Genomic DNA, 23175 nt, shown 5'->3' with positions numbered 1-23175 from the left:
GACGGGACTGTAGTGGAGCAGGAGCAGTGTCCACATCAACAACAAACTAGAATGGTCCAAACACACCAAGACAGTCGTGAAGAGGGCACGACAAAGCCTATTCCCCCTCAGGAAACTAAAAAGATTTGGCATGGGTCCTGAGATCCTCAAAATTTTCTACAGCTGCAACATCAAGAGCATCCTGACTGGTTGCATCACTGCCTGGTACGGCAATTGCTCGGCCTCTGACCGCAAGACACTACAGAGGGTAGTGCGTACGGCCCAGTACATCACTGGGGCTAAGCTGCCTGCCATCCAGGACCTCTACACCAGGCGGTGTCAGAGGAAGGCCTGAAAAATTGTCAAAGACCCCAGCCACCCCAGTCATAGACTGTTCTCTCTACTACCGCATGGCAAGCGGTACCGGAGTGCCAAGTCTAGGACAGAAAGGCTTCTCAACAGTTTTTACCCCCAAGCCATAGACTCCTGAACAGGTAATCAAATGGTTACCCGGACTGTTTGTATTGTGTGCCCCCCAACCCCTATTTTTACGCTGCTGTTACTCTCTGTTTATCATATATGCATAGTCACTTTAACTATACATTCATGTACATACTACCTCAATTGGGCCGACCAACCAGTGCTCCCGCACATTGGCTAACCGGGCTATCTGCATTGTGTCCCGCCACCCACCAACCCCTCTTTTACGCTACTGCTACTCTCTGTTCATCATATATGCATAGTCACTTTAACCATATCTACATGTACATACTACCTCAATCAGCTTGACTAACCGGTGTCTGGATGTAGCTTCGCTACTTTTATAGCCTCGCTACTGTATATAGCCTGTCTTTTTACTGTTGTTTTATTTCTTTACTTACCTATTTGTTCACCTAATACCTTTTTTGCACTATTGGTTAGAGCCTGTAAGTAAGCATTTCACTGTAAGGTTTACACCTGTTGTATTCGGCGCACGTGACAAATAAACTTTGATTTGATATTTAATTTGCATATACCACATCCATTCCCCTCCCCCATATCGCAATTTCAAATCAAATCAGGCATTATTTGACAAATTAAAATAAAAAAGTTAAAATATTTACTACACAACAAACAAGATAAAAAGGAAAAGCTAAACATTTGTGTTTTAAGATCTCTTTTAAGTAAACTCAGCAAAAAAAGAAACATCTCCCTCTCAATGTCAACTGCGTTTATTTTCAGCAAACTTAACATGTGTAAATATTTGCATGAACATAACAAGATACAACAACCGAGACATAAACTGAACAAGTTCCACAGACATGTGACTAACAGAAATGGACTAATGTGTCCCTGAACAAAGGGGGGGTCAAAATCAAAAGTAACAGTCAGTATCTGGTGTGGCCACCAGCTGCATTAAGTTCTGCAGTGCATCTCCTCCTCATGGACTGCACCAGATTTGCCAGTTCTTTCCGTGAGATGTTACCCCACTCTTCCACCAAGGCACCTGCAAGTTCCAGAACATTTCTGGGGGGAATGGCCCTAGCCCTCACCCTCCGATCCAACAGGTCCCAGACGTGCTCAATGAGATTGAGATCCGGGCTCTTCACTCGCCATGGCAGAACACTGACATTCCTGTCTTGCAGGAAATCACGCACAGAACGAGCAGTATGGCTGGTGGCATTGTCATGCTGGAGGGTCATGTCAGGATGAGCTTGCAGGAAGGGTACCACATGAGGGAGGAGGATGTCTTCCCTGTAATGCACAGCGTTGAGATTGCCTGCAATGACAACAAGCTCAGTCCAATGATGCTGTGACACACCTCCCCAGACCAGACCACCTCCAAATCGATCCCGCTCCAGAGTACAGGCCTTGGTGTCATGCTCATTCCTTCGACGATAAACGCGAATCCGACCATCCCCCCTGGTGAGACAAAACCGCAACTCGTCAGTGAAGAGCACTTTTTGCCAGTCCTGTCTGGTCCAGCGACGGTGGGTTTGTGCCCATAGGCGACGTTGTTGCCGGTGATATCTGGTGAGGACCTGCATTACAACAGGCCTACAAGCCCGCAGTCCAGCCTCTCTCAGCCGATTGCGGACAGTCTGAGCACTGATGGAGGGATTGTGCGTTCCTGGTATAACTCGGGCAGTTGTTGTTGCTATCCTGTACCTGTCCCGCAGGTGTGATGTTCAGATGTACCGATCCTGTGCAGGTGTTGTTACACGTGGTCTGCCACTGTGAGGACGATCAGCTGTCCGTCCTGTCTCCCTGTAGCGCTGTCTTAGGTGTCTCACAGTATGGACATTGCAATTTATTGCCCTGGCCACATCTGCAGTCCTCATGCCTTCTTGCAGCATGCCTAAGGCACGTTCACGCAGATGAGCAGAGACCCTGGGCATCTTTCTTTTGGTGTTTTTTTAGAGTAAGTAGAAAGGCCTCTTTAGTGTCCTAAATGTTCATAACTGACCTTAATTGTCTACCGTCTGTAAACTGTTAGTGTCTTAACGACCGTTCCACAGGTGAATGTTCATTAATTGTTTATGGTTCATTGAACATGCATGGGAAACAGTGTTTAAACCCTTTACAATGAAGATCTGTGAAGTTATTTGGATTTTTATGAATTATCTTTGAAAGACAGGGTCCTGAAAATTAGTTTATGTCCACAGTTTCAGCACCCCTCAGGTTCTCTGGCAGGCTATTCCAGAGGCTGGGGGCATGGTAACTAAAGGCTGCCTCTCCATGCCTCTTGGTCCTAGGCTTTGGGATAGTTAAAAGGCCAGCGCAAGAAGACCTGAGGGACCTACTGGGTATATAACTTAAAAGCATGTCTGACATGTATTGGGGTGTACAATCATGGATTGATTTAAAAACCAATAGAAGAATCTTCAAATTAATTCTAAAACTCACAGGCAGCCAGTGCAGAGACCTTAAAACCAATGTAATGTGTGCTCTCCATTTGGTCTAGGTCAGTACCCGTGCTGCAGTATTCTGTATGTTTTGCACTTATCCAATGGCTTTCTTGGGTAGACCAGACAGAAGAGCATTAGAGTAGTCAAGCCTGCTTGTGATAAAAGCATGGATGAGTCTCTCTGCATCACCCTGAGAGAGAAACGGCTGCACCTTGTCAATGTTCCTCAGGTGGTAAAAAGCTATTTTGATCACATTGCTAATGTGTGATTCAAAATGTTGTTTAGAATCTAAAATAACTCCTAGGTTTTTTACCTGGTGTTTTATCTTTATTGCTCTTGAATTAAAATGTGCCTCTAGATTCTCTCTCTGAGCTTTGGCTCCAACAATAAGTACCTCGGTCTTGTCTTTTTGGGGTATTTTAACCCCTTTTTTCTCCCCAATTTCAATCATGTCTTATCACTGCAACTCAAGTCATGCGTCCCCCGAAACATGACCCTCCAAACCACACTTCTTAACACAGAAGGCAGCCACACCAATGTGTCAGAGGAAACACTGTTCAACTGACAACCTTGTGGCAGGCACCAGGCCCACCACAAGGAGTTGCTAGAGAGCAATAAGCCAAGTGAAGCCCAAACCCTCCCGTAACACGGACAATGCTGGGCGCTGCCCTATGGGACTCCCGATCACAGCCAGTTATGCTACAGCCTGGGATTGAACCCAGGTCTGTAGTGACGTCTCTAGCACTGCGATGCAGTGCCTTAGACCACTGCGCCACTGACGAGGCCTGGTCTTGGAGGAAGTTGTGAGCATCCAAGTATTTAAATCACTAAGTCTAATTTAGCCATGGAGCTAAAATACTCTGGTGACACAGAAATATAAAGCAGTGTATCGTCTGCGTAGCAGTGAAAATAAATGCAGTGCTTTATGATAATGCTGCCAAGGGGTAACATATATCAACTGAACAGTATCGGACCCAAAATCGAACCTTGTGGAATGCCATATGTGATATGTATTTTCTCTGAGTAATGTTCACTAAGGGTGACAAAAAAAACTCTCAACCGGTTAAATAAACCAATTTGTGCCAACCATGAGTGAGAAACCCACATGCCAAGTATAGACCATATTATTGTGTTCCCTACAGGTTAGGGAAAATGTGCTCTTTTAGTATTTGTCCAGTAGGTTTCCTCAAGGGGAAAGCCTCCACTTCTAAGTAAAAGATAATAAAACAAAAACACTATAGCCAATATACTACAGTAATGTCTGCAAAAACAACAGTAAATACTATAGTATACTACAGTAATATCTGAAAAAAACACTATTGTACTGTAAATATTACAGTGAATACTACAGTAATGTCCACAAAAAAACTTGAGTAAATACTAGAGTATATAGACACACAATAGCTTTTAAACTATAGTATTTATACTATAGTAAACTATAGTATTTTTGTGTGTACCTGCAGGTTTACTATACAGTACACTATACACATAAATAGATATTGGATAAGGGTTTGCAAGAGTTTAAGAAATGTATTAATTTGGGTCACACATAGTATTCTGGTAGCGGGAAAAAAAATGCTAATGACATTACATCATGCAATATGTTCCATCCCAAATGTAACCCCTGGTTACAAACACTGCAGAAAGTGCATGTCGTCATACATTTAATTTAATGCGCAAAACACTGCTTCAAAGCCTAAAGATAAATTACTACCTTTACAAGTCATGCCCTGTAGACCAACATTGAAGTTTCCCCCTTTCGACATTTGGATGTCTGATGAAATTTGGCCTGTTGACTGGAAATGCTCGACTACAAATGCTTGCAATTTCATACTTAATCCTTTCACTATTCACTGGTTCCTATTGTAAGATACCTCTGAAAGGAACACTGGCAGGCAGACACACAATGTCTTTGTGTCCTCTGCAATGCTACAGTGACTAGGGAGGGCACAGCAAATCTGACTTTCCGTGACATCTTTTTATATCACAGAATCAATAATATTGATATTGTCATGTATTCTAAGCCAGAAGGAGACATCTCAGTAAGAAACAGAAAAGTATACATGGGAACAATTAAGAGAACATCTTAAAAGTAAAGATAACCTTTTGGGAAAAAACATTGATAAAACAATAACTAAAAGAGCGATAAAATCCCTGACTACAGGCTATGCAAAAATATATTTAAAACCTAAATGCCGTCTACACCTCAACCCGACTATGTTGTGAAGCTTGGTTTTTGAAAGCTCTACCCTCTGCCATAATTTATCTTAGTATATAATCTAAAAGCAAATGGGCTATTTAAAATGTCAAATTAAATGATGGAATCAAAACATGTCACATTAACTGGAGGCAGGCATCGTGACAGAATAGCATCGTGACAGAATAGCATTGGGCCCTGCATCTATGTCTGCTATGGTTTGTTTACAAATGCAGTCTTCATGGTGAGGGATCAAAAGAAGTTATTTCAAACATCGTTTCATATGGTAACTTCTTTTTCGAGACGCCTTCATGAAAGATTTATGAGCTAGAGCTCCATCTCTCAGCTTCCCCTTTAAATGTCTGCCAAATGGCACCTTATTCCCTATTTAGTGCACTACTTTTGACCAGGGCCATGGTCAAAAGTAGGGAACTACATAGGGAATAGGGTGCCATTCGGGACTCAGCCTAAACCTTGGCATCAGACTGTAGCTCTTTATATACAGTTATACACAGTAAATCCCAGTCTGTTACAAAGTCAGTGGTTATTGTGTGCGCAGTGTAGCTTTACCTGCCTTAGCCCCTCTGAGCTGCTCTGCACGACCCTCAGGGAGTAGTTGAAGCGGTGGCCTTTGCTGTTGAACTCTATGTGTCCGGTTAGACCTTCCAATTCTACCTGTCAAAGACAGAGTAAAAGGAGAGGACATACTGGGCTGTGCATCTCAATGAGAGCTCCAAATGGTATTGCATTAAAACATATACAAACACAATACAGTATATATAGTCTCTGTCTGGCTCAGTTGGTAAGAGCGTGGCGTTAGCAATGCCAAGGTTGTGGGTTCAATTCCCACAGGGATATTTCCTATACAGTCATTGGATCACATTCACATATTAAAATGTTGGCTATGGATCCAGAGTTCTCGCCCCTCCAGAAACCTCTTTCATAGAACATGCTGATTGGCACGTGTGTTTTTCTGTTGCTCATTCAGTCTTGGAGGTGTGCTTCCTGACCGATTCCGTGTTTGGTTAATGATGTTTGTCCCCTATGAGACACTGTAGACAGGGAAGCCTATTTCGCTTCCTCAAAATCCCCAGAATGAATCTAAGATATCTGCAATTCATTTTGACTACTTGTTATTTTGACCGATGATGTTTTAGATGCACAATTTTATATCTAACTAAGTTGTTTGATGCAGTATTTCTCAAGTAACAAAAATGTGTGACGTGTTGTCTTATGTAAACAGCCATTGCTGCTGGGCAGGTCTGTCTCTATGCTATTGGGTAGAGAGCAATCACCGCAGCTGTTCCCACCATGTTTGTGGGCAAATGGACATCATCAAATCAAAACCCAACCTTCATTTACCTGGTGTGACGCATGGATGTTGCAAACTCAGTTTTTGACCAAAATGATAACATTTACACTTTGTAGTAAAATTTGACACGAGAATAACTGTTTTTGACTCATATCGATTTCATGTTCTTAGGGATTCGTTGCTTTTTAAAAGGCAGTGGCTCTTTAAAGCTAAGGATCAGGATCGTGTTCTTGCGCATGTGTTATTTTACACACACGTTCATTTTTCTAACGTAGCTGCTGCTCACAGTCCCCCTCCCTTTACACTCTTCTGAACCATGCTTAGCCAATGTTTGCAATGATGATGAAAAAATAACATTCAATTGCTAATTAGACTGCGATGGGCAAGTTCGTTTTGCATCGCCGGGTGCCATAGTTAATTGCCATCTGCTGATATCGTGGCGAGAGTAAATAGCTGCATGTACCTCAGCAGCTAAGAACATGAAATCGCTAGACTGCCTATTTGTGTCATGCTTATGTTTGAAAGACCATGTATTTTGTGTAAAACATGTAAATAGCTGTATGTAGCTTACTCCTCTCCTGAAAAAAGTAACATGCAATTGTGCTTTTACTTAGTGAGGCATGGAAGCGTGGGCAAATTGAGATACAGAAATTCTGTATACATAGCCACTCCGTAAAATGTTTACACACAAAGTGGTGTCTGGACAGAAAGGTACTTCAAAGAATCATGTTTTGGTTGGGAAATCATTGCTTTTAGTGCATATGGTTGACAGTGTGTACTGAGCTATTCTGGAGAGAGCATTCCAAGTTTATGACTAAGAACCTGACAAAGTCAACATGTTGCCGATGCTCATAATCGTATCTTGGCTTGGAGACCTTTACTCCAGGAGCAGTGTGATTCACTAGGTGACAGGCAAATGACAGGCCTGGATAACAGCCCTGATAGAGTGCATACTGTGTGAGAGACACAGAGCACATTGTGTGTGTGTGTACATGGGTTGTGTGTGTCAGGGTTGGGCTCAATTCAAATTGAAGTCAGTCAATTCAGAAATGATTTGAATTTAAAATCCCCAAATTTCAAAACCTTTTTTTTCTCTCAAAGGTTTTTTTTATTTGAATTTGTTTAAATGATTCTACAGATAACAGAACAGGTAGAGGGCAAAACACACATGGATCCCCTACAAAAATCAAACACACCCCAACCCCCCATACTCTAACAGAACACGCTTTCCCTACCAAATCAAGCCCACCCCAAAACCAGACTTAAAGCATGCATGATACAATGAGTAATATGAATCAAATAGTAAAAAAAAAATATATACACACACACACACACACACACACACACACACACACAATATATATATATATATACACACACATATTTATATATATATACTGCTCAAAAAAATAAAGGGAACATTCAAACAACACATCCTAGATCTGAATGAAAGAAATAATCTTATTAAATACTTTTTTCTTTACATAGTTGAATGTGCTGACAACAAAATCACACAAAAAAAATCAATGGAAATCCAATTTATCAACCCATGGAGGTCTGGATTTGGAGTCACACTCAAAATTAAAGTGGAAAACCACACTACAGGCTGATCCAACTTTGATGTAATGTCCTTAAAACAAGTCAAAATGAGGCTCAGTAGTGTGTGTGGCCTCCACGTGCCTGTATGACCTCCCTACAACGCCTGGGCATGCTCCTGATGAGGTGGCGGATGGTCTCCTGAGGGATCTCCTCCCAGACCTGGACTAAAGCATCTGCCAACTCCTGGACAGTCTGTGGTGCAACGTGGCGTTGGTGGATGGAGCGAGACATGATGTCCCAGATGTGCTCAATAGGATTCTGGTCTAGGGAACGGGCGGGCCAGTCCATAGCATCAATGTCTTCCTCTTGCAGGAACTGCTGACACACTCCAGCCACATGAGGTCTAGCATTGTCTTGCATTAGGAGGAACCCAGGGCCAACCGCACCAGCATATGGTCTCACAAGGGGTCTGAGGATCTCATCTCGGTACCTAATGGCTGTCAGGCTACCTCTGGCGAGCTCATGGAGGGCTGTGCGGCCCCCCCAAAGAAATGCCACCCCACACCATGACTGACCCACCGCCAAACCGGTCATGCTGGAGGATGTTGCAGGCAGCAGAACGTTTCCACGGCGTCTCCAGACTCTGTCACGTCTGTCACGTGCTCAGTGTGAACCTGCTTTCATCTGTGAAGAGCACAGGGCGCCAGTGGCGAATTTGCCAATCTTGGTGTTCTCTGGCAAATGCCAAACGTACTGCACGGTGTTGGGCTGTAAGCACAACCCCCACCTGTGGACGTCGGGCCCTCATACCACCCTCATGGAGTCTGTTTCTGACCGTTTGAGCAGACACATGCACATTTGTGGCCTGCTGGAGGTCATTTTGCAGGGCTCTGGCAGTGCTCCACCTGCTCCTCCTTGCACAAAGGCGGAGGTAGCGGTCCTGCTGCTGGGTTGTTGCCCTCCTACGGCCTCCTCCACGTCTCCTGATGTACTGGCCTGTCTCCTGGTAGCGCCTCCATGCTCTGGACACTACGCTGACAGACACAGCAAACCTTCTTGCCACAGCTCGCATTGATGTACCATCCTGGATGAGCTGCACTACCTGAGCCACTTGTGTGGGTTGTAGACTCCGTCTCATGCTACCACTAGAGTGAAAGCACCGCCAGCATTCAAAAGTGACCAAAACATCAGCCAGGAAGCATAGGAACTGAGAAGTGGTCTGTGGTCTCCACCTGAAGAACCACTCCTTTATTGGGGGTGTCTTGCTTATTGCCTATAATGTCCACCTGTTGTCTATTCCATTTGCACAACAGCATGTGAAATGTATTGTCAATCAGTGTTGCTTCCTAAGTGGACAGTTTGATTTCACAGAAGTGTGATTGACTTGGAGTTACATTGTGTTGTTTAAGTGTTCCCTTTATTTTTTTGAGAAGTATATATCTCTGAATGTGTACATTTCTCAATTATGGTATGTGCATCTAATTCTTGTATAAAATGAATGAGTAAATATGAAACTATTTGTGAAATGATGTAATGTGATGTTAACCTTTAATTATGAGAGAATTGCATTCCATGTAAAGTTTAACTAGTCAGCGGCCACGCCCCCGTGAACACAGACATGATCTGGCGTCATGGAACCGCCCTTTTCTATTGTTACGAATAAAAACCCCTCCTGAGGAAATCCTCTTCAGACTAAGCAAACCCCCAGTGTGAGCTGTGGTTGCAATGGTTGAGTACCAGGACTAGAAATCCATACCACGTGGCGCATGGGCTACACGACTGGAAATGGTTCAACTCTGAGACTATCGATCCCTACAGAATAAGAGCAAATCTTAGATACTAATTACTAGTCTGCAGCTAGAAATGATGTAAACCTGGGATGCGAATACCGACAACCGCCGAAACATCTACTCTAAGAACAATGGACGCCTGACGTATTCATTACAACAGACACTATCAGGAGCCGCCGATAGAGCTACCACCATGAGTAACCAGAGAATCTCTGATGAACTGACTCTCCAGCAGACGGACCGACGATTCCAACAGAGAAGACAACGACATACGGGCGTAAATATATTGATTGCAATTATTCCCGAATGAGCGAACGTTCATGTGCAAAGGGTTAGCATTTCAATGAATATAATTATCCACTGTGTGTAGTGATTCTTTTTGTCTTTCCCGCTCCTTTATCGGTCCACACCCCCTTTTCCTTGTATACCAAGCCGTCATATCGGTTTAGCCCAATAGGGGATCTTCCCTATCATTGTTAGTAACCAATATCTACTGTTTGTTATGCATTTCTGTGATTATTTAGTTAGTTAGTAAATAAATGTTTAAGCCAATATGTGTATGGGTGATTCATAGTTTAGGCGGGGTTCGTGCAGATAACCAACAATTTACAACATTTGGAATGAGACTGACGTAAGGTAAAGAATAATTCATGAATAGAAGACTAATTGATCAGATATTAAAATATCTGAAGAGTTATAGTCGGAAAATTATAACTTTGTAATCTGAATATTTTTCATGTAGCCCCGACTTCCTAGTTAATTAAAATGTACATGATTAGTTTAATCACGTAATAATAATTACAGAGAATTGATAAAATAACAGTCTTCACCTTTAATGATGCCAAAGTGTAACGAGTGTCGTGTGTGGAGGACCAAGACGCAACAGGGAAGTGTATACTCATCTTCTCTTTTTAATATATAAGAAGGAGAAACACGTATACAATTAACAGAAACGACACTAACAGTTCTGTCAGGTGACAAGCACAAAACAGAATACAACTACCCACAATACAAACACACTCCTAATTATAGGACCTTCAATCAGAGGCAACGATAGACAGCTGCCTCCAACTGAAGGCCCCAACACCAATTAACTAAACATAGAAATACAAATGAGTGGACAGAACATAGAAATAAACTAACATAGAACAATAACCAAAACCCTGGACTAATAAATCAAATACCCCTTTCTACATGGACACATACACACAACCACCCTGAACCACATAAAACAAATACCCCCTGCCCAAAGAACGTGACACAAAGACACGACAGGGGCCTCCTGTGGTACCACTCCAAATAATGCTATAATGGCAGAAGGTTCTATAGGTCTCTTGAGTATCTTAGAAAACGTCTCAAATTGATATCCAAAAATCTGTCCATTTCGGGCATGTCCAAAACATGTGTAATAAAGTAGCAGGAGCCTGTTTACATCAGTCACAAGTGGGATATATTTCTGGTCTAATCTTGGATAATTTTGCCTTTGACCAATGCAGCCGATTAACTATTTTAAATTGAATTACAGCATGTCTTAGACATATAGATGAAGTATGTATTCTCTGAAGTATACTCTACCAAGTTTCATCTGAAAGTTGTTCACCTAAATCCTTTAACCATTGGTTCTTAAGAGAGTTCAGGGAATCCAGATTGTACGTGTTTAATAATGTAAACAATGCATTCGGAAAAAATTCAGACCCCTTGACTTTTTCCACATTTATTTTTTATGTTATAGACTTATTATAAAGTTGATTAAATGTTTTTTCACCCTCAATCTACAAACAATATCCCATAATGACAAAGCAAAAACAGGTTTTTAGAAAATGTTGGGGTCGTCGTCCTGTTGAAAGGTGAACCTACGCCACAGTCTATGGTCCTGAGTGCTCTGGAGCAGGTTTTCATCAAGGATTTCTCTGTACTTTGCTCCGGTCATCTTTCCCTCGATCCTGACTAGTCTCCCAGTCCCTGCCGCTGAAAAACATCCCCACTGCATTATGTTGCCACCACCATGCTTCACCGTAGGGATGGTGCCAGGTTTCCACCACGAGTGACACTTGGCATTCAGGCCAAAGAGTTCAATCTTGGTTTCATCAGACCAGAGAATCTTGTTTCTCATGGCCTGAGAGTGCCAAAAAGGCACCTAAAGGAAACTCCAAGCGGGCTGTCATGTGCCTTTTACTGAGGAGTGGCTTTCATCTGGCCACTCTACCATAAAGGCCTGATTGTTGGAGTGCTGCAGAGATAGGAGAACCTTCCAGAAGGACTGTTTTTATTTAATCCATTTTAGAATAAGGCTGTAACATAACAAAATGTGGAAAAAGTCGATGGGTCTGAATACTTTCCAAATGCACTGTAGATCAAGCTTATGCCCCCTTTGATATAAGGGTTCACTTTAAAAATACAATCTAGAAGGGAGGCAGGTTGGTGTGATGGGAAGTGACAGGAGTATGAAGATACCTGCAATTGAGTAGTTTTGTACCTGAAGAAATGGGATCGAGGAATATTGAACTTTTCAAAAGATGCAAAATCCATATCAATGTACATGTCGTTCAGTGAGGAGATCCCTTTTCCAGAACAGGTAGGAAACGCCCTGCCTAATAATGATGGAGAGAATGAATGGTTCTTTAATAATGGGGCAGAAGTTGAAAATTCACTGAGACCAAACGATTGCCTGAACTGTTCCAGAATTTTAGAGAATGTTTCTCAATAGGGTTTTTTGTGTATTTGGAAACAGGCTCAGCTTATGCAAGTTTTGAGCAGAGCAAGGCAGCTAAGGAGGTGGGGCCACAGGATGAGATCTTCGGGCCTTTAACATCAGGGATTTCTGTCATCCAATATAGAATGATATTTACATTAGCTTCCCAGTAATAATATTTGAAGTTCGGAAGTGCTAGACTTCCGAACGAGATCTCTGCAATACGCTTTTACGTAAACAAGGCTTTTTCTTGTTCCAGATAAAAGCAGATATCAATTTATCTATGGATTTTAAAAAAACATTGTCAGAAAGATAGGAATACATTGAAATATGTATAGAAACTTAGCTAATTCTTCCACATTTATAGAGATCTTTGAAATTGTGTGTGACCCAAATATTTCAATTTCCATCACTGAAGGGCACATGACTAAAATAGGTTTGCATGGCAGAAGGATTAATAGGCATCAATTGACTTTTTAGATTAACCTGAGACCCGGATATTTCACCAAATGTCTTTAGTAGAACCTGGATCTCTGAAAGACCAGTTAAAAAAGCGTCAGACATATATTATAGCATGTCATCCACATAAAGTGAAACTTTATTCGAAGAGGGGGCTTAGAGCATACCACTGATAGTGGCGTTATTACATATTGCTATGGCTAAAAGCTTGATTGCAATGGCAAACAGCTGAGGGGATAGAGGACAACCCTGTCTTATCCCACGTTGAAGTTGGAAAGCATCTCTACATTGCAATTCAGTAAAGAAATTGGCCTATATGAACCACTCAAGTTTTTTTTATTTTCAGAATATGTGAAATACATGCTTGCCTCATTGTTGAGGGTAAAGACTGAGGAGAATGATTCCTCAAATATGGAAACCAAGAGAGGAGAGAGTTGATCTGAGAATTTTTTGAAAGAATTAGCTCGGAAGTCCTTCTGGTCCGTCGGATTTACTACACTGGATAGATTTAATTGCCAACACAATCTCTTCTACAGAGAACTGTTCTTCTAATTCAGCAGTTCAACTGTAGGAATATCTAAATTCTCCAAGAAGGTGTCAAGTAAGGTGGCATTACCAGTGGATTCCAAAGTGTATAATTGTGAGTAAAAGTTATGAAAGCATGAATTGACCTCTAAATGCTCAATAAATGTGTTACCCAGCCCATCAGTTCTCAGGCATGGTTTGATTTGCAGTTCTCTGACGCAGCTTTTTTTTTAGCTTGTCAAGTTGAAAGAAGATCAAACTCTGTCTGACGTGTCAAATGTTGTTTTAGTAAATCTGGGGATGGAGAGTGTGAATATGCTATATCCAAATCAAGATTTATTTGTAAGTTCCCCTAGGCTTGGAATATTGCACTTCCTTAATCTTGCGCTGTACGAAATAATTTGGCCTCTTAGACCAAATCAGATTTTATTGGTCACATACACGTGCTTAGCAGATGTTTTTGCGGGTGTAGCGAAATGCTTGTGCTTCTAGCGCCGACAGTGCAGTAATATCTAACAAAATACACAACATATACCCAATACACACAAATCTAAGTAGGAATGAATTAAGACTATATACATATGGACGAGCGATGTCAGAGAGGAACGGACTAAGATACAGTAGAATAGTATAGAAAACAGTATATACATGTGAGATGAGTAATGCAAGATATGTAAACATTAAGTGACTAAGATATCGTAGAATAGTATAGAATACAGTATATACATATGAAAGAAGTAATGCAAGATATGTAAACATTATTAAGTGACTTAAGACACCGTAGAATAGTATAGAATACAGCATATACAAATGAGATGAGTAATGCCAGATATGTAAATATTATTAAAGTGACTAGTGTTCCATTCCTTAAAGTGACCAGTGATTTCTAGTCTATGCCTATAGGCAGCAGGCTCTAATGTGCGAGTGATGGCTGTTTAACAGTCTGATGGCATTGAGATAGAAGCTGTTTTTCAGTCTCTCGGTCCCAGCTTTAATGCACCTGTACTGACCTCGCCTTCTGGATGATAGCGGGGTGAACAGGCAGTGGCTCAGGTGGTTGATGTCCTTGATGATCTTTCTGGCCTTCCTGTGACATCGGGTGCAGTAGGTGTCCTGGAGGGCGGGTAGTTTTCCCCCGGTAATGTGTTGGGCAGAGCGCACCACCCTCTGGAGAGCCTTGCGGTTGCGGACGGTGCAGTAGAAGTACCAGGCGGTGATACAACCTGACAGGATGCTTTCAATTGTGCATCTGTAAAAGTTAGTGAGGGTTTTAGGTGACAAAATAAATTTCTTTAGCCTCCTGAGGTTGAAGAGGCTCTGTGATCCATTTCAGTTTGTGTATGCCAAGGAACTTGAAGCTTTCCACCTTCTCCACTGCGGTCTCGTCGATGTAGATGGGGTGCACCCTCTGCTGTTTCCTGCCTTCATTGATTCCCATAATGTTGTAGGAGACATTCCAGGGGTTTGATTTAGCTTGAGAAATAGCTTAATTTGAGATGATATAAAAGCAACAAAGGTTTCTTCTGATAGCAGTAGTGAGTTAAGCTAAGTGAGTTAAGTTAATTAGCCTGTGTATTTGGTATAAGTAGTTTCATAGTAAGAGGAGAATGATCCGAAATGACTATAGCTTGGTAATCCCACTCCGTGATAAGTGGCAGAAATCTATTGTCTAGAAAAAAGTAGTCTATAATTGAGGATTGCGGAAACGCCACGCATCAGATATGCCAAATGTCTTAAGAAATAGCTGAATTGTGGATAATGTCTTTGATGAAGATGATACTTTAGTAGAAATATGATCCAGATTGGGCGACAGTACACATTTCATATCACCACCTAGTATTAGGTGGTGTGTCCATATTTGGCAATCAAGATTTTTTTGTTACGAATGAACTGTTATCCCAACTTGGTGCATACATTTTAGCCAAGATAACAGGTGCATTATACACAGTCTTCCTACTACAATAATAAAACGGCCTGCAAAGTCTGCCTTTACACTTGATATTGCGAACGGTATGTTTTTACTAATTCAAATGGTTGCTCCTCTAGTTTTAGAATGAAAATTGCAATGATATGATTGACTGATCCACCCTCCTTTTAAACGAGAGTGGTCGAAAGTGCGGAGATGTGTCTCCTAAAGAAAGGCGATATCTACTTTAAGGTGATTTAAATGAGAAAAGGACCCTTAAATCACCAAGTGAAACTTAACATTACAGCTTGCAAAAGTGACCGAGCAACCAGCTGTCCCTCTCATGATATTAGGCCTAGCCAGATAAATTCAGGTGGAAAAAGGTTAGATGCCAGATTACAATAACAACATTTTTCAAAAAATAGCTAATAAAAAAAAAAGTTGAAGAACAATAAAAATAAACAACAATACTCTGAAGTCTGGTATGAAAAAGAAACACAGCCTGGTCACCTAATAGAACAAGGTAATCCCGACGCAGATATCCACACATAATGTGCTTGTATTGGGGAACACTAAACCTATCCAGAAGAGAGCCCTGCTGAAATAGTGAAGGTTTTAAAAACAAGTTGCGCATAATAAATAAATAAGAAATACTTATTTACAACTCAAAACTAGGCTATTTTAAAAGAAAGTATAAAACATTTTATAAATCACATCTTACAGCAATACCACTAAGTTAGCCGCAATGTCTTTAAAGAAATTACGTAGCCTAATAATAGAACTTTGCTTTATCTACCCTGGATACTGGTACCATCGATAAATAGAAATGAGCAGCTTCATGGTAATAAAATAAAACTTTAAAACAAAAGGAGAATTGACTCACCAAAACTAAGGCACTAACGTAACCTAATAATAATAATAATAATATCAACTGATACCACTGGCAACGCTATACAGTATCTACAAAAGAGAGACTGAGTCTGAAGTGGTAGACACATTCGTCCATTACCCTAAATCGCCAAAAATAGGTGAACATTCAGCCATTTGCTTCCTCCGACCTCGGTAGAATGTTCGCCTTTATGAAGGCCATCGCCTTATGGGGGTCTTGGAACTCTTTCTCAGTGCTGTTGTATGTTATACGGAGGCGGGTAGGAAAACCGACACCATACCGAACATCGGTCCGTCCACGGAGCAGACTCTTGACATGGTTGAAAGTGGCACGGTCACAAGCAACGCTGGGGGGCATAGTCTGGGAAGACAGAGATGGGTGCTCCGTTGCATCGAAGTGGGCCAAATTCTCTGGCATGCCGAAGAACATCAATACAATCCTGATAGTATTGTAGTTTAGCCACAATGTCGCAAGGTTTTCCGCCAGGCTTTCTTGCTTGAGAGCCCCGATGTGAGTGGTCTACAAGGACGTCTTTATCAAATTTAAGGGTTTCCTTCAATAACTTTGAGACCAATGAAGTAGAGCTTGAGCCCAGGTCCTCAGCTACCCCCATGATCCTGAAATTGGATCTTTGCATATAACCTTGTAAATGTATGCATTGTTCCTTTAGGCTAGCCACATCAGTTTTGAGCTTCTTAACTGTGGTTTGTAGAGTAGACGTGTCGTCTGAGCATGTTGACAAGCCTTGTTCCATGTCGGAGACAGTTTTCTTAACCGTACAAATTATTGCTGTATGCTTTGCGAGTTCATTCTTGACTGCTTGTACTCTGACTTAATAAAATTAAAGTCCTCACTGAGCGCCTCGAGTTAGGACTTGAGTATTAATTAAATGTCCGCTCTGAGGGCAGCAAGAATCTCGACCTTCAAATCCTCGGTGTACATTTTTTTGCCAAGGGGAGGAGCCACTGTTCCCACTTATTGAAGAACTCGAGCTCCTCGTCTTGGGCCTAGTATTTTCTCTTTTGTCAGTGACTCCGCTGAACTTAAGGTTTCAGGTTATGCGCCCTTTACACATTAAAACAAAAATAAAAGTTGAACAAAGTAAAGCACATCATTCAAAGGCGGTGTTTCCTAATTCTTTTTGGGTCAAAGTGCAAAGAAAGTATTAAATAAATGCAATTTCAGGAGGAGCTCGCCCCCCAAATCTAAAAACTTTTGACATACATAGCTTCTCATTTTCAGTTTATTGAGAAGTCACTGAAAATGTCCTTTTTTCAATCATTGGAATTTCAGATTACCTTCTGAATTGACTGCCTTCAATTCTAATTGACCCCAGCCCTGGTGTGTTTACACATGCATGCGAGTTGTCAGCGCTCACCATCCGTAGGTAGTTCATCAGGCTGGTGCCGTGCTCCCAGATTTTGGGTGATTGACAGGTTAGCTGTGTGGCGCCCACGCTCTGGCTGCGGTTGAGCTCCCTCACAGCAGACACCACCACATGCATGGCATCATACAGCAGGGCTGGGGAGAGCTGGGGGACAGAGAGAGGGGGGGGGGGGCAGAGAGATATAGAGAGGAGATGGTAGATGGTTGAAGGAGAGAGGGAGACAAAAACAGGTAGGTAGAAGGTTGATAGAGATATATAGACAAAGGGGAGAGAGAAGAGAGGTGATGGGTAGAGGGTTAAAGGAGAGAGAGGAAGAAGGAGAGAAAATACAGGGTTGAGAGAGAGAGCAAGACACACTCAAATGCTGGATTAGGAAATCAGAGAGTCTCGATACTAAGCTATATATTTAGATATTCCATCCAGTGATAGTGTTTCTCTCTAAGTCTGAAAGAGCTTCATTGTAGGAGTGGGAGGAAACTAAGAAAATAATCCTCCTTAAATGTTCCGCACAATGGCAGGGTGGATTCCAGAAAGATATAATACCCATCTGAATAAGGGAAGGTAGCTCGCTTACTGCTGGTGAATACAAAGTAAGCATGCAGAGTCGTGTTAGAGAATGGGGAGAGAGTAGGCAAATAAATTAATATTCTACAATAGAGTAAAAACAACCCAGATGCCTAGTAGTTACAGTAGGAAGACAGCTAGCTCTGTTGCAATGTAACATTGATTAACAAAGCCCAAACTGTAGGGGGAGATTCAATGTGGATTCTTTATCTGCTTAATGTTGACGTCAGAAAGCACAACACAGCATCTTCAATCCAATGAAAAGTCCATTAATTAAAAAAGCATTTGAAATCACTTAATTAATCAGAATGTGTTGAGGCAAAACTCAAAACCCCAGGGTATTAATTGCACATTCGGCTTGCGTGGGAAGAGTGTTGTTGTGCCTTGTGTGCTTTGTGCCATAAACATGCAATTACTTTGGCTGCGGTTAGTTTGAAACCTTAGCCGAGGAGGACTGTGTTAAATGAGTACACTTGATTGAGTGAATGCACTAAAACCAGTGCACAGCCATAAGGGTAATAATGCACAGCTTTTCATCTGTTGTTGCGAGGCAACTGGGGCTTAGTAGATTTTTTGTCATGTCAACAAGGCTAGGGAATCACCATGTCAGCTCTTAACAATATATGGTAAGGGGGCATGTGAGCTGCTCAGGGAAAACTCTGGGCCCTAGTAATAGTATTTCCTGGAAGGTCATGTGGTCAAGAATATCTCCTAACCCTACCTGTGAATTTGTATCCATTTCTGCTTTCAAGGACTCAATTACGGACACCATTTGTGAATCATGTACTTGTTATTCCACACAATAACAATCATGGACTTGCTATGAAAGGCCTACATGTTATTCTTACAAATAACTAAGCAATCACAGACATTTTCCCAAACCATGTAAAGCACAAATATTGGCTGATTGTTTACGTGTTGTTGTCATGTCTTTCTGACCTTGTGTTGTGATGTCTTCCTATGTCTCATATTGTGCCTTTACTTGTATATATTTAGCCCGCACTTGCCAGGCCGTTATTATAAATAAGAACTTGTGCGTAATTGACTTGCCTGGTTAAATAAAAAAATACAATGAAAATGGAGCTTTGCTCACCGGGACCCCAGTGAAAGGGGCGTGGTCACAGTTTTCCTGCCAGGAACGGTTGAGGCTGAGGAGGAGGTCAGGGAAGTAAGGATGGCTGTGGTTGAGGACAGAGAAGCCAAGAATGTTGACCCAGCGCTCCACCAGGATGTCATCCAACTGCAGCAGAGAGAACTCCTGTATGCCAGAAGAGACACCAGGGGTGCGTTCAGTCAGTTAAACATTTTTCTGCGTGTACATACTGAACAGCACATTCGTCCCAAAACGGTACACACCGTTCAACATTCTTTGAGGTATATTTTCCCGTTTGGTGGGTGTGGTGGCCGTGTGAACACCGATCTTTAGGTGAGACTCGAAGCAGTGAGTGATGTATACTGCTCAAAAAAATAAAGGGAACACTTAAACAACACAATGTAACTCCAAGTCAATCACACTTCTGTGAAATCAAACTGTCCACTTAGGAAGCAACACTGATTGACAATACATTTCACATGCTGTTGTGCAAATGGAATAGACAACAGGTGGAAATTATAGGCAATTAGCAAGACACCCCCAATAAAGGAGTGGTTCTGCAGGTGGTAACCACAGACCACTTCTCAGTTCCTATGCTTCCTGGCTGATGTTTTGGTCACTTTTGAATGCTGGCGGTGCTTTCACTCTAGTGGTAGCATGAGACGGAGTCTACAACCCACACAAGTGGCTCAGGTAGTGCAGCTCATCCAGGATGGCACATCAATGCGAGCTGTGGCAAGAAGGTTTGCTGTGTCTGTCAGCGTAGTGTCCAGAGCATGGAGGCGCTACCAGGAGACAGGCCAGTACATCAGGAGACGTGGAGGAGGCCGTAGGAGGGCAACAACCCAGCAGCAGGACCGCTACCTCCGCCTTTGTGCAAGGAGGAGCAGGAGAAGCACTGCCAGAGCCCTGCAAAATGACCTCCAGCAGGCCACAAATGTGCATGTGTCTGCTCAAACGGTCAGAAACAGACTCCATGAGGGTGGTATGAGGGCCCGACGTTCACAGGTGGGGGTTGTGCTTACAGCCCAACACCGTGCAGGACGTTTGGCATTTGCCAGAGAACACCAAGATTGGCAAATTCGCCACTGGCGCCCTGTGCTCGTCACAGATGAAAGCAGGTTCACACTGAGCACGTGACAGACGTGACAGAGTCTGGAGACGCCGTGGAGAACGTTCTGCTGCCTGCAACATCCTCTAGCATGACCGGTTTGGCGGTGGGTCAGTCATGGTGTGGGGTGGCATTTCTTTGGGGGGCCGCACAGCCCTCCATGTGCTTGCCAGAGGTAGCCTGACTGCCATTAGGTACCGAGATGAGATCCTCAGACCCCTTGTGAGACCATATGCTGGTGCGGTTGGCACTGGGTTCCTCCTAATGCAAGACAATGCTAGACCTCATGTGGCTGGAGTGTGTCAGCAGTTCCTGCAAGAGGAAGGCATTGATGCTATGGACTGGCCCGCCCATTCCCCAGACCTGAATCCAATTGAGCACATCTGGGACATCATGTCTCGCTCCATCCACCAACGCCACGTTGCACCACAGACTGTCCAGGAGTTGACGGATGCTTTAGTCCAGGTCTGGGAGGAGATCCCTCAGGAGACCATCCGCCACCTCATCAGGAGCATGCCCAGGCATTGTAGGGAGGTCATACAGGCACGTGGAGGCCACACACACTACTGAGCCTCATTTTGACTTGTTTTAAGGACATTACATCAAAGTTGGATCAGCCTGTAGTGTGGTTTTCCACTTTAATTTTGAGTGTGACTCCAAATCCAGACCTCCATGGGTTGATAAATTGGATTTCCATTGATTATTTTTGTGTGATTTTGTTGTCAGCACATTCAACTATGTAAAGAAAAAAGTATTTAATAAGATTATTTCTTTCATTCAGATCTAGGATGTGTTGTTTAAGTGTTCCCTTTATTTTTTTGAGCAGTGTATTTTAAGAAAACGCAAAACTTGTGGAAAAGCTTTGCTTTCACCTGTTCAGTGCTTTCACATAAATGCAGATGTAGGAAAATGAGACATAAGTAACTAGTCAAGACTATTGAAATGCATGCACAGATAAAGAACCAGTCTAATCAAGCCCGGTTTTATGTTGAAACAGGCTGTACTTAGAATGAGACACATTGCATACAGAGTAGCACTGAACTCAGTTTTATTTACCTAATTCCATGGTAAAATAACATTTACATCTGGCCTCTTACCATTGTGGTGAAGATGTAGGTGTAGTAGACGGACAGCATCCCCAACTCTGACGCCTGAGAGAGGGAGCAATGGAGGTGGGAAGGAGAGAGATAGAGGGAGGGAGGAAGGGGGCTATAGACTCAGTCTGCTTTCACTCACCCCAAAATTGTACATTCTCTCAGCAGTAGTCTACACAGAGGAATATCATTTGTATAGGGGTCAGTGTATGACTTAATTTCTGTGGAATGCCTGAGAAACATCCTTTAATGATCAAAGGTCAAAGAAAAGGGAGGAGAGTTCCATTTTTGTCTGTGTCCAGAATATATTTCCCATGAGAGACTGTGCTGTCAAATTGATAATGAAAAATGTCTAAACTTGATAAACAAAAATAGCAAAATAAACATTTAACTTCACAACAGATAATACATGATCAGAATTGCAGCCATATGACTTCTAGCCCAGTTTTTGTAGAGCACTAGTACAAATCAAGCTGGTGCACTGGCAGAGACAAGTCAATTGACAACAGCTTCTGACAGGCTTGGTCAAAAATCACATTTTGAGAAAAAGGTTGTCAAGTTTGATCTGCGTCATCTGCCGTCAACACTGAGGAAAATGACAACTTAAAGGCAAACTTTACAACCAGGAGATACGGAATGTGTCTGAAATGGCACCCTATTCCCTATAGAGTGCACTGCGTTTGACCAGGGTCCATAGGGCTCTGGTCATCATGGGTCCTGGACAAAAGTAGCACACTATATAAGGAATAGGGTGCCATTTCAGACACAGTCAAAAAGTAAGAAACCGTAGCTGTGCTTTAGAATATTTCAAACTTTAGAGTAGTACTTTATTTGCCCATCTTATAAAGGAAATTGATTAGGTTTTATGAAGAAATTGAAGGTTTCTTCAAAAAATATTTATAGCATTTTAAGGTCTGAATCTGCAGCCAATACATATTGTGGATGGAGATTGTGAAGTGTATTATGTTTTGTTCCAGTTACAATGCCTCTATGCTTTTTACATTACTCTCAAAAGCAGCCTGCATATAAAACTATTTTGAATGTGTATTTCCTCTACATAATCCACCTGACTTCAATCTGCTGCTTCCTGAATCCACATCATTGGTTAGCTCACAAATAATGATGCCTCAAGCCCGAGAAGCTTCTTGTCTGTAACATAATCAAGAATTTTCACACTAACATGATGTGCTTTTAGAGAAACCACTTCAATTATTGCCCTTGGAAAGACATCCATTTTATTTTGGGGGATATTTGAAGTTTATTGGACAGAGACATGGAAGACGGACAGGAAAGGAGGGAGGAGAGATGATGTGCTAGAGGGGAGTGGGGCTCGAATTCGAACCCACGCCAGCACTGACATACATATGAGCTCTGAAGGCACGGCAGTAACCAATAGACCACCCCAGGCCACAGTCAGAAACATCTACCTAAAGTTCTTGAATAGTAGAGAAAAAATAAACTCTGTAGTCCATGTTGTCAGCAGACATTAGTATTCTCTTTATGATGGTTAGGGAATTTGCCTGGGAAAACATATTTCATGGTTTCATATTTTCAAAGTGTTCATTTCCTCCTGTCCCTTGGGATTACTTTAAAGGAAGAGAAAATTCCAAAAACAATGTGACATTTTTACTTGACACAACTTTTTACTTTGCAAACCAATCATAAAGGCAGTCAAATAAATAAGTCATGCCAATGTGGTTATTATAAATTCATAAGAACATGACCCAAAGCTTTTCCACGGATCTTTGAA

The 23175-nt window shown here is 42.1% G+C and overlaps 1 protein-coding gene and 2 non-coding genes across 4 annotated transcripts in view; 2 read left to right on the top strand and 1 right to left on the bottom strand.

The window, feature by feature from the left end:
- LOC106603743 (glutamate receptor ionotropic, kainate 4) overlaps positions 1–23175 on the bottom strand; it is a 75134-nt gene that overhangs the window by 16340 nt on the left and 35619 nt on the right. For both annotated transcript variants that reach the window (XM_014197795.2, XM_014197797.2), the window contains 4 exons: positions 21429–21482; positions 19221–19385; positions 17555–17707; positions 5635–5739 (listed from right to left, as the gene is read on the bottom strand). In XM_014197795.2, coding sequence (XP_014053270.1) covers positions 5635–5739; positions 17555–17707; positions 19221–19385; positions 21429–21482 — 477 coding nt within the window. The remainder of the gene's footprint in view (positions 1–5634; positions 5740–17554; positions 17708–19220; positions 19386–21428; positions 21483–23175) is intronic.
- Positions 4018–4070, top strand: LOC123742631 (U7 small nuclear RNA). The gene has a single exon (XR_006769781.1). It is a non-coding gene; the product is annotated as a U7 small nuclear RNA (small nuclear RNA).
- Positions 5847–5921, top strand: trnaa-agc (transfer RNA alanine (anticodon AGC)). Its single transcript has one exon. It is a non-coding gene; the product is annotated as a tRNA-Ala (tRNA).

The sequence above is a fragment of the Salmo salar genome, chromosome ssa04 (assembly GCF_905237065.1).
Source record: "Salmo salar chromosome ssa04, Ssal_v3.1, whole genome shotgun sequence".
Taxonomy (NCBI): domain Eukaryota; kingdom Metazoa; phylum Chordata; class Actinopteri; order Salmoniformes; family Salmonidae; genus Salmo; species Salmo salar.
This window is presented reverse-complemented; position numbering and strand designations above follow the sequence as displayed.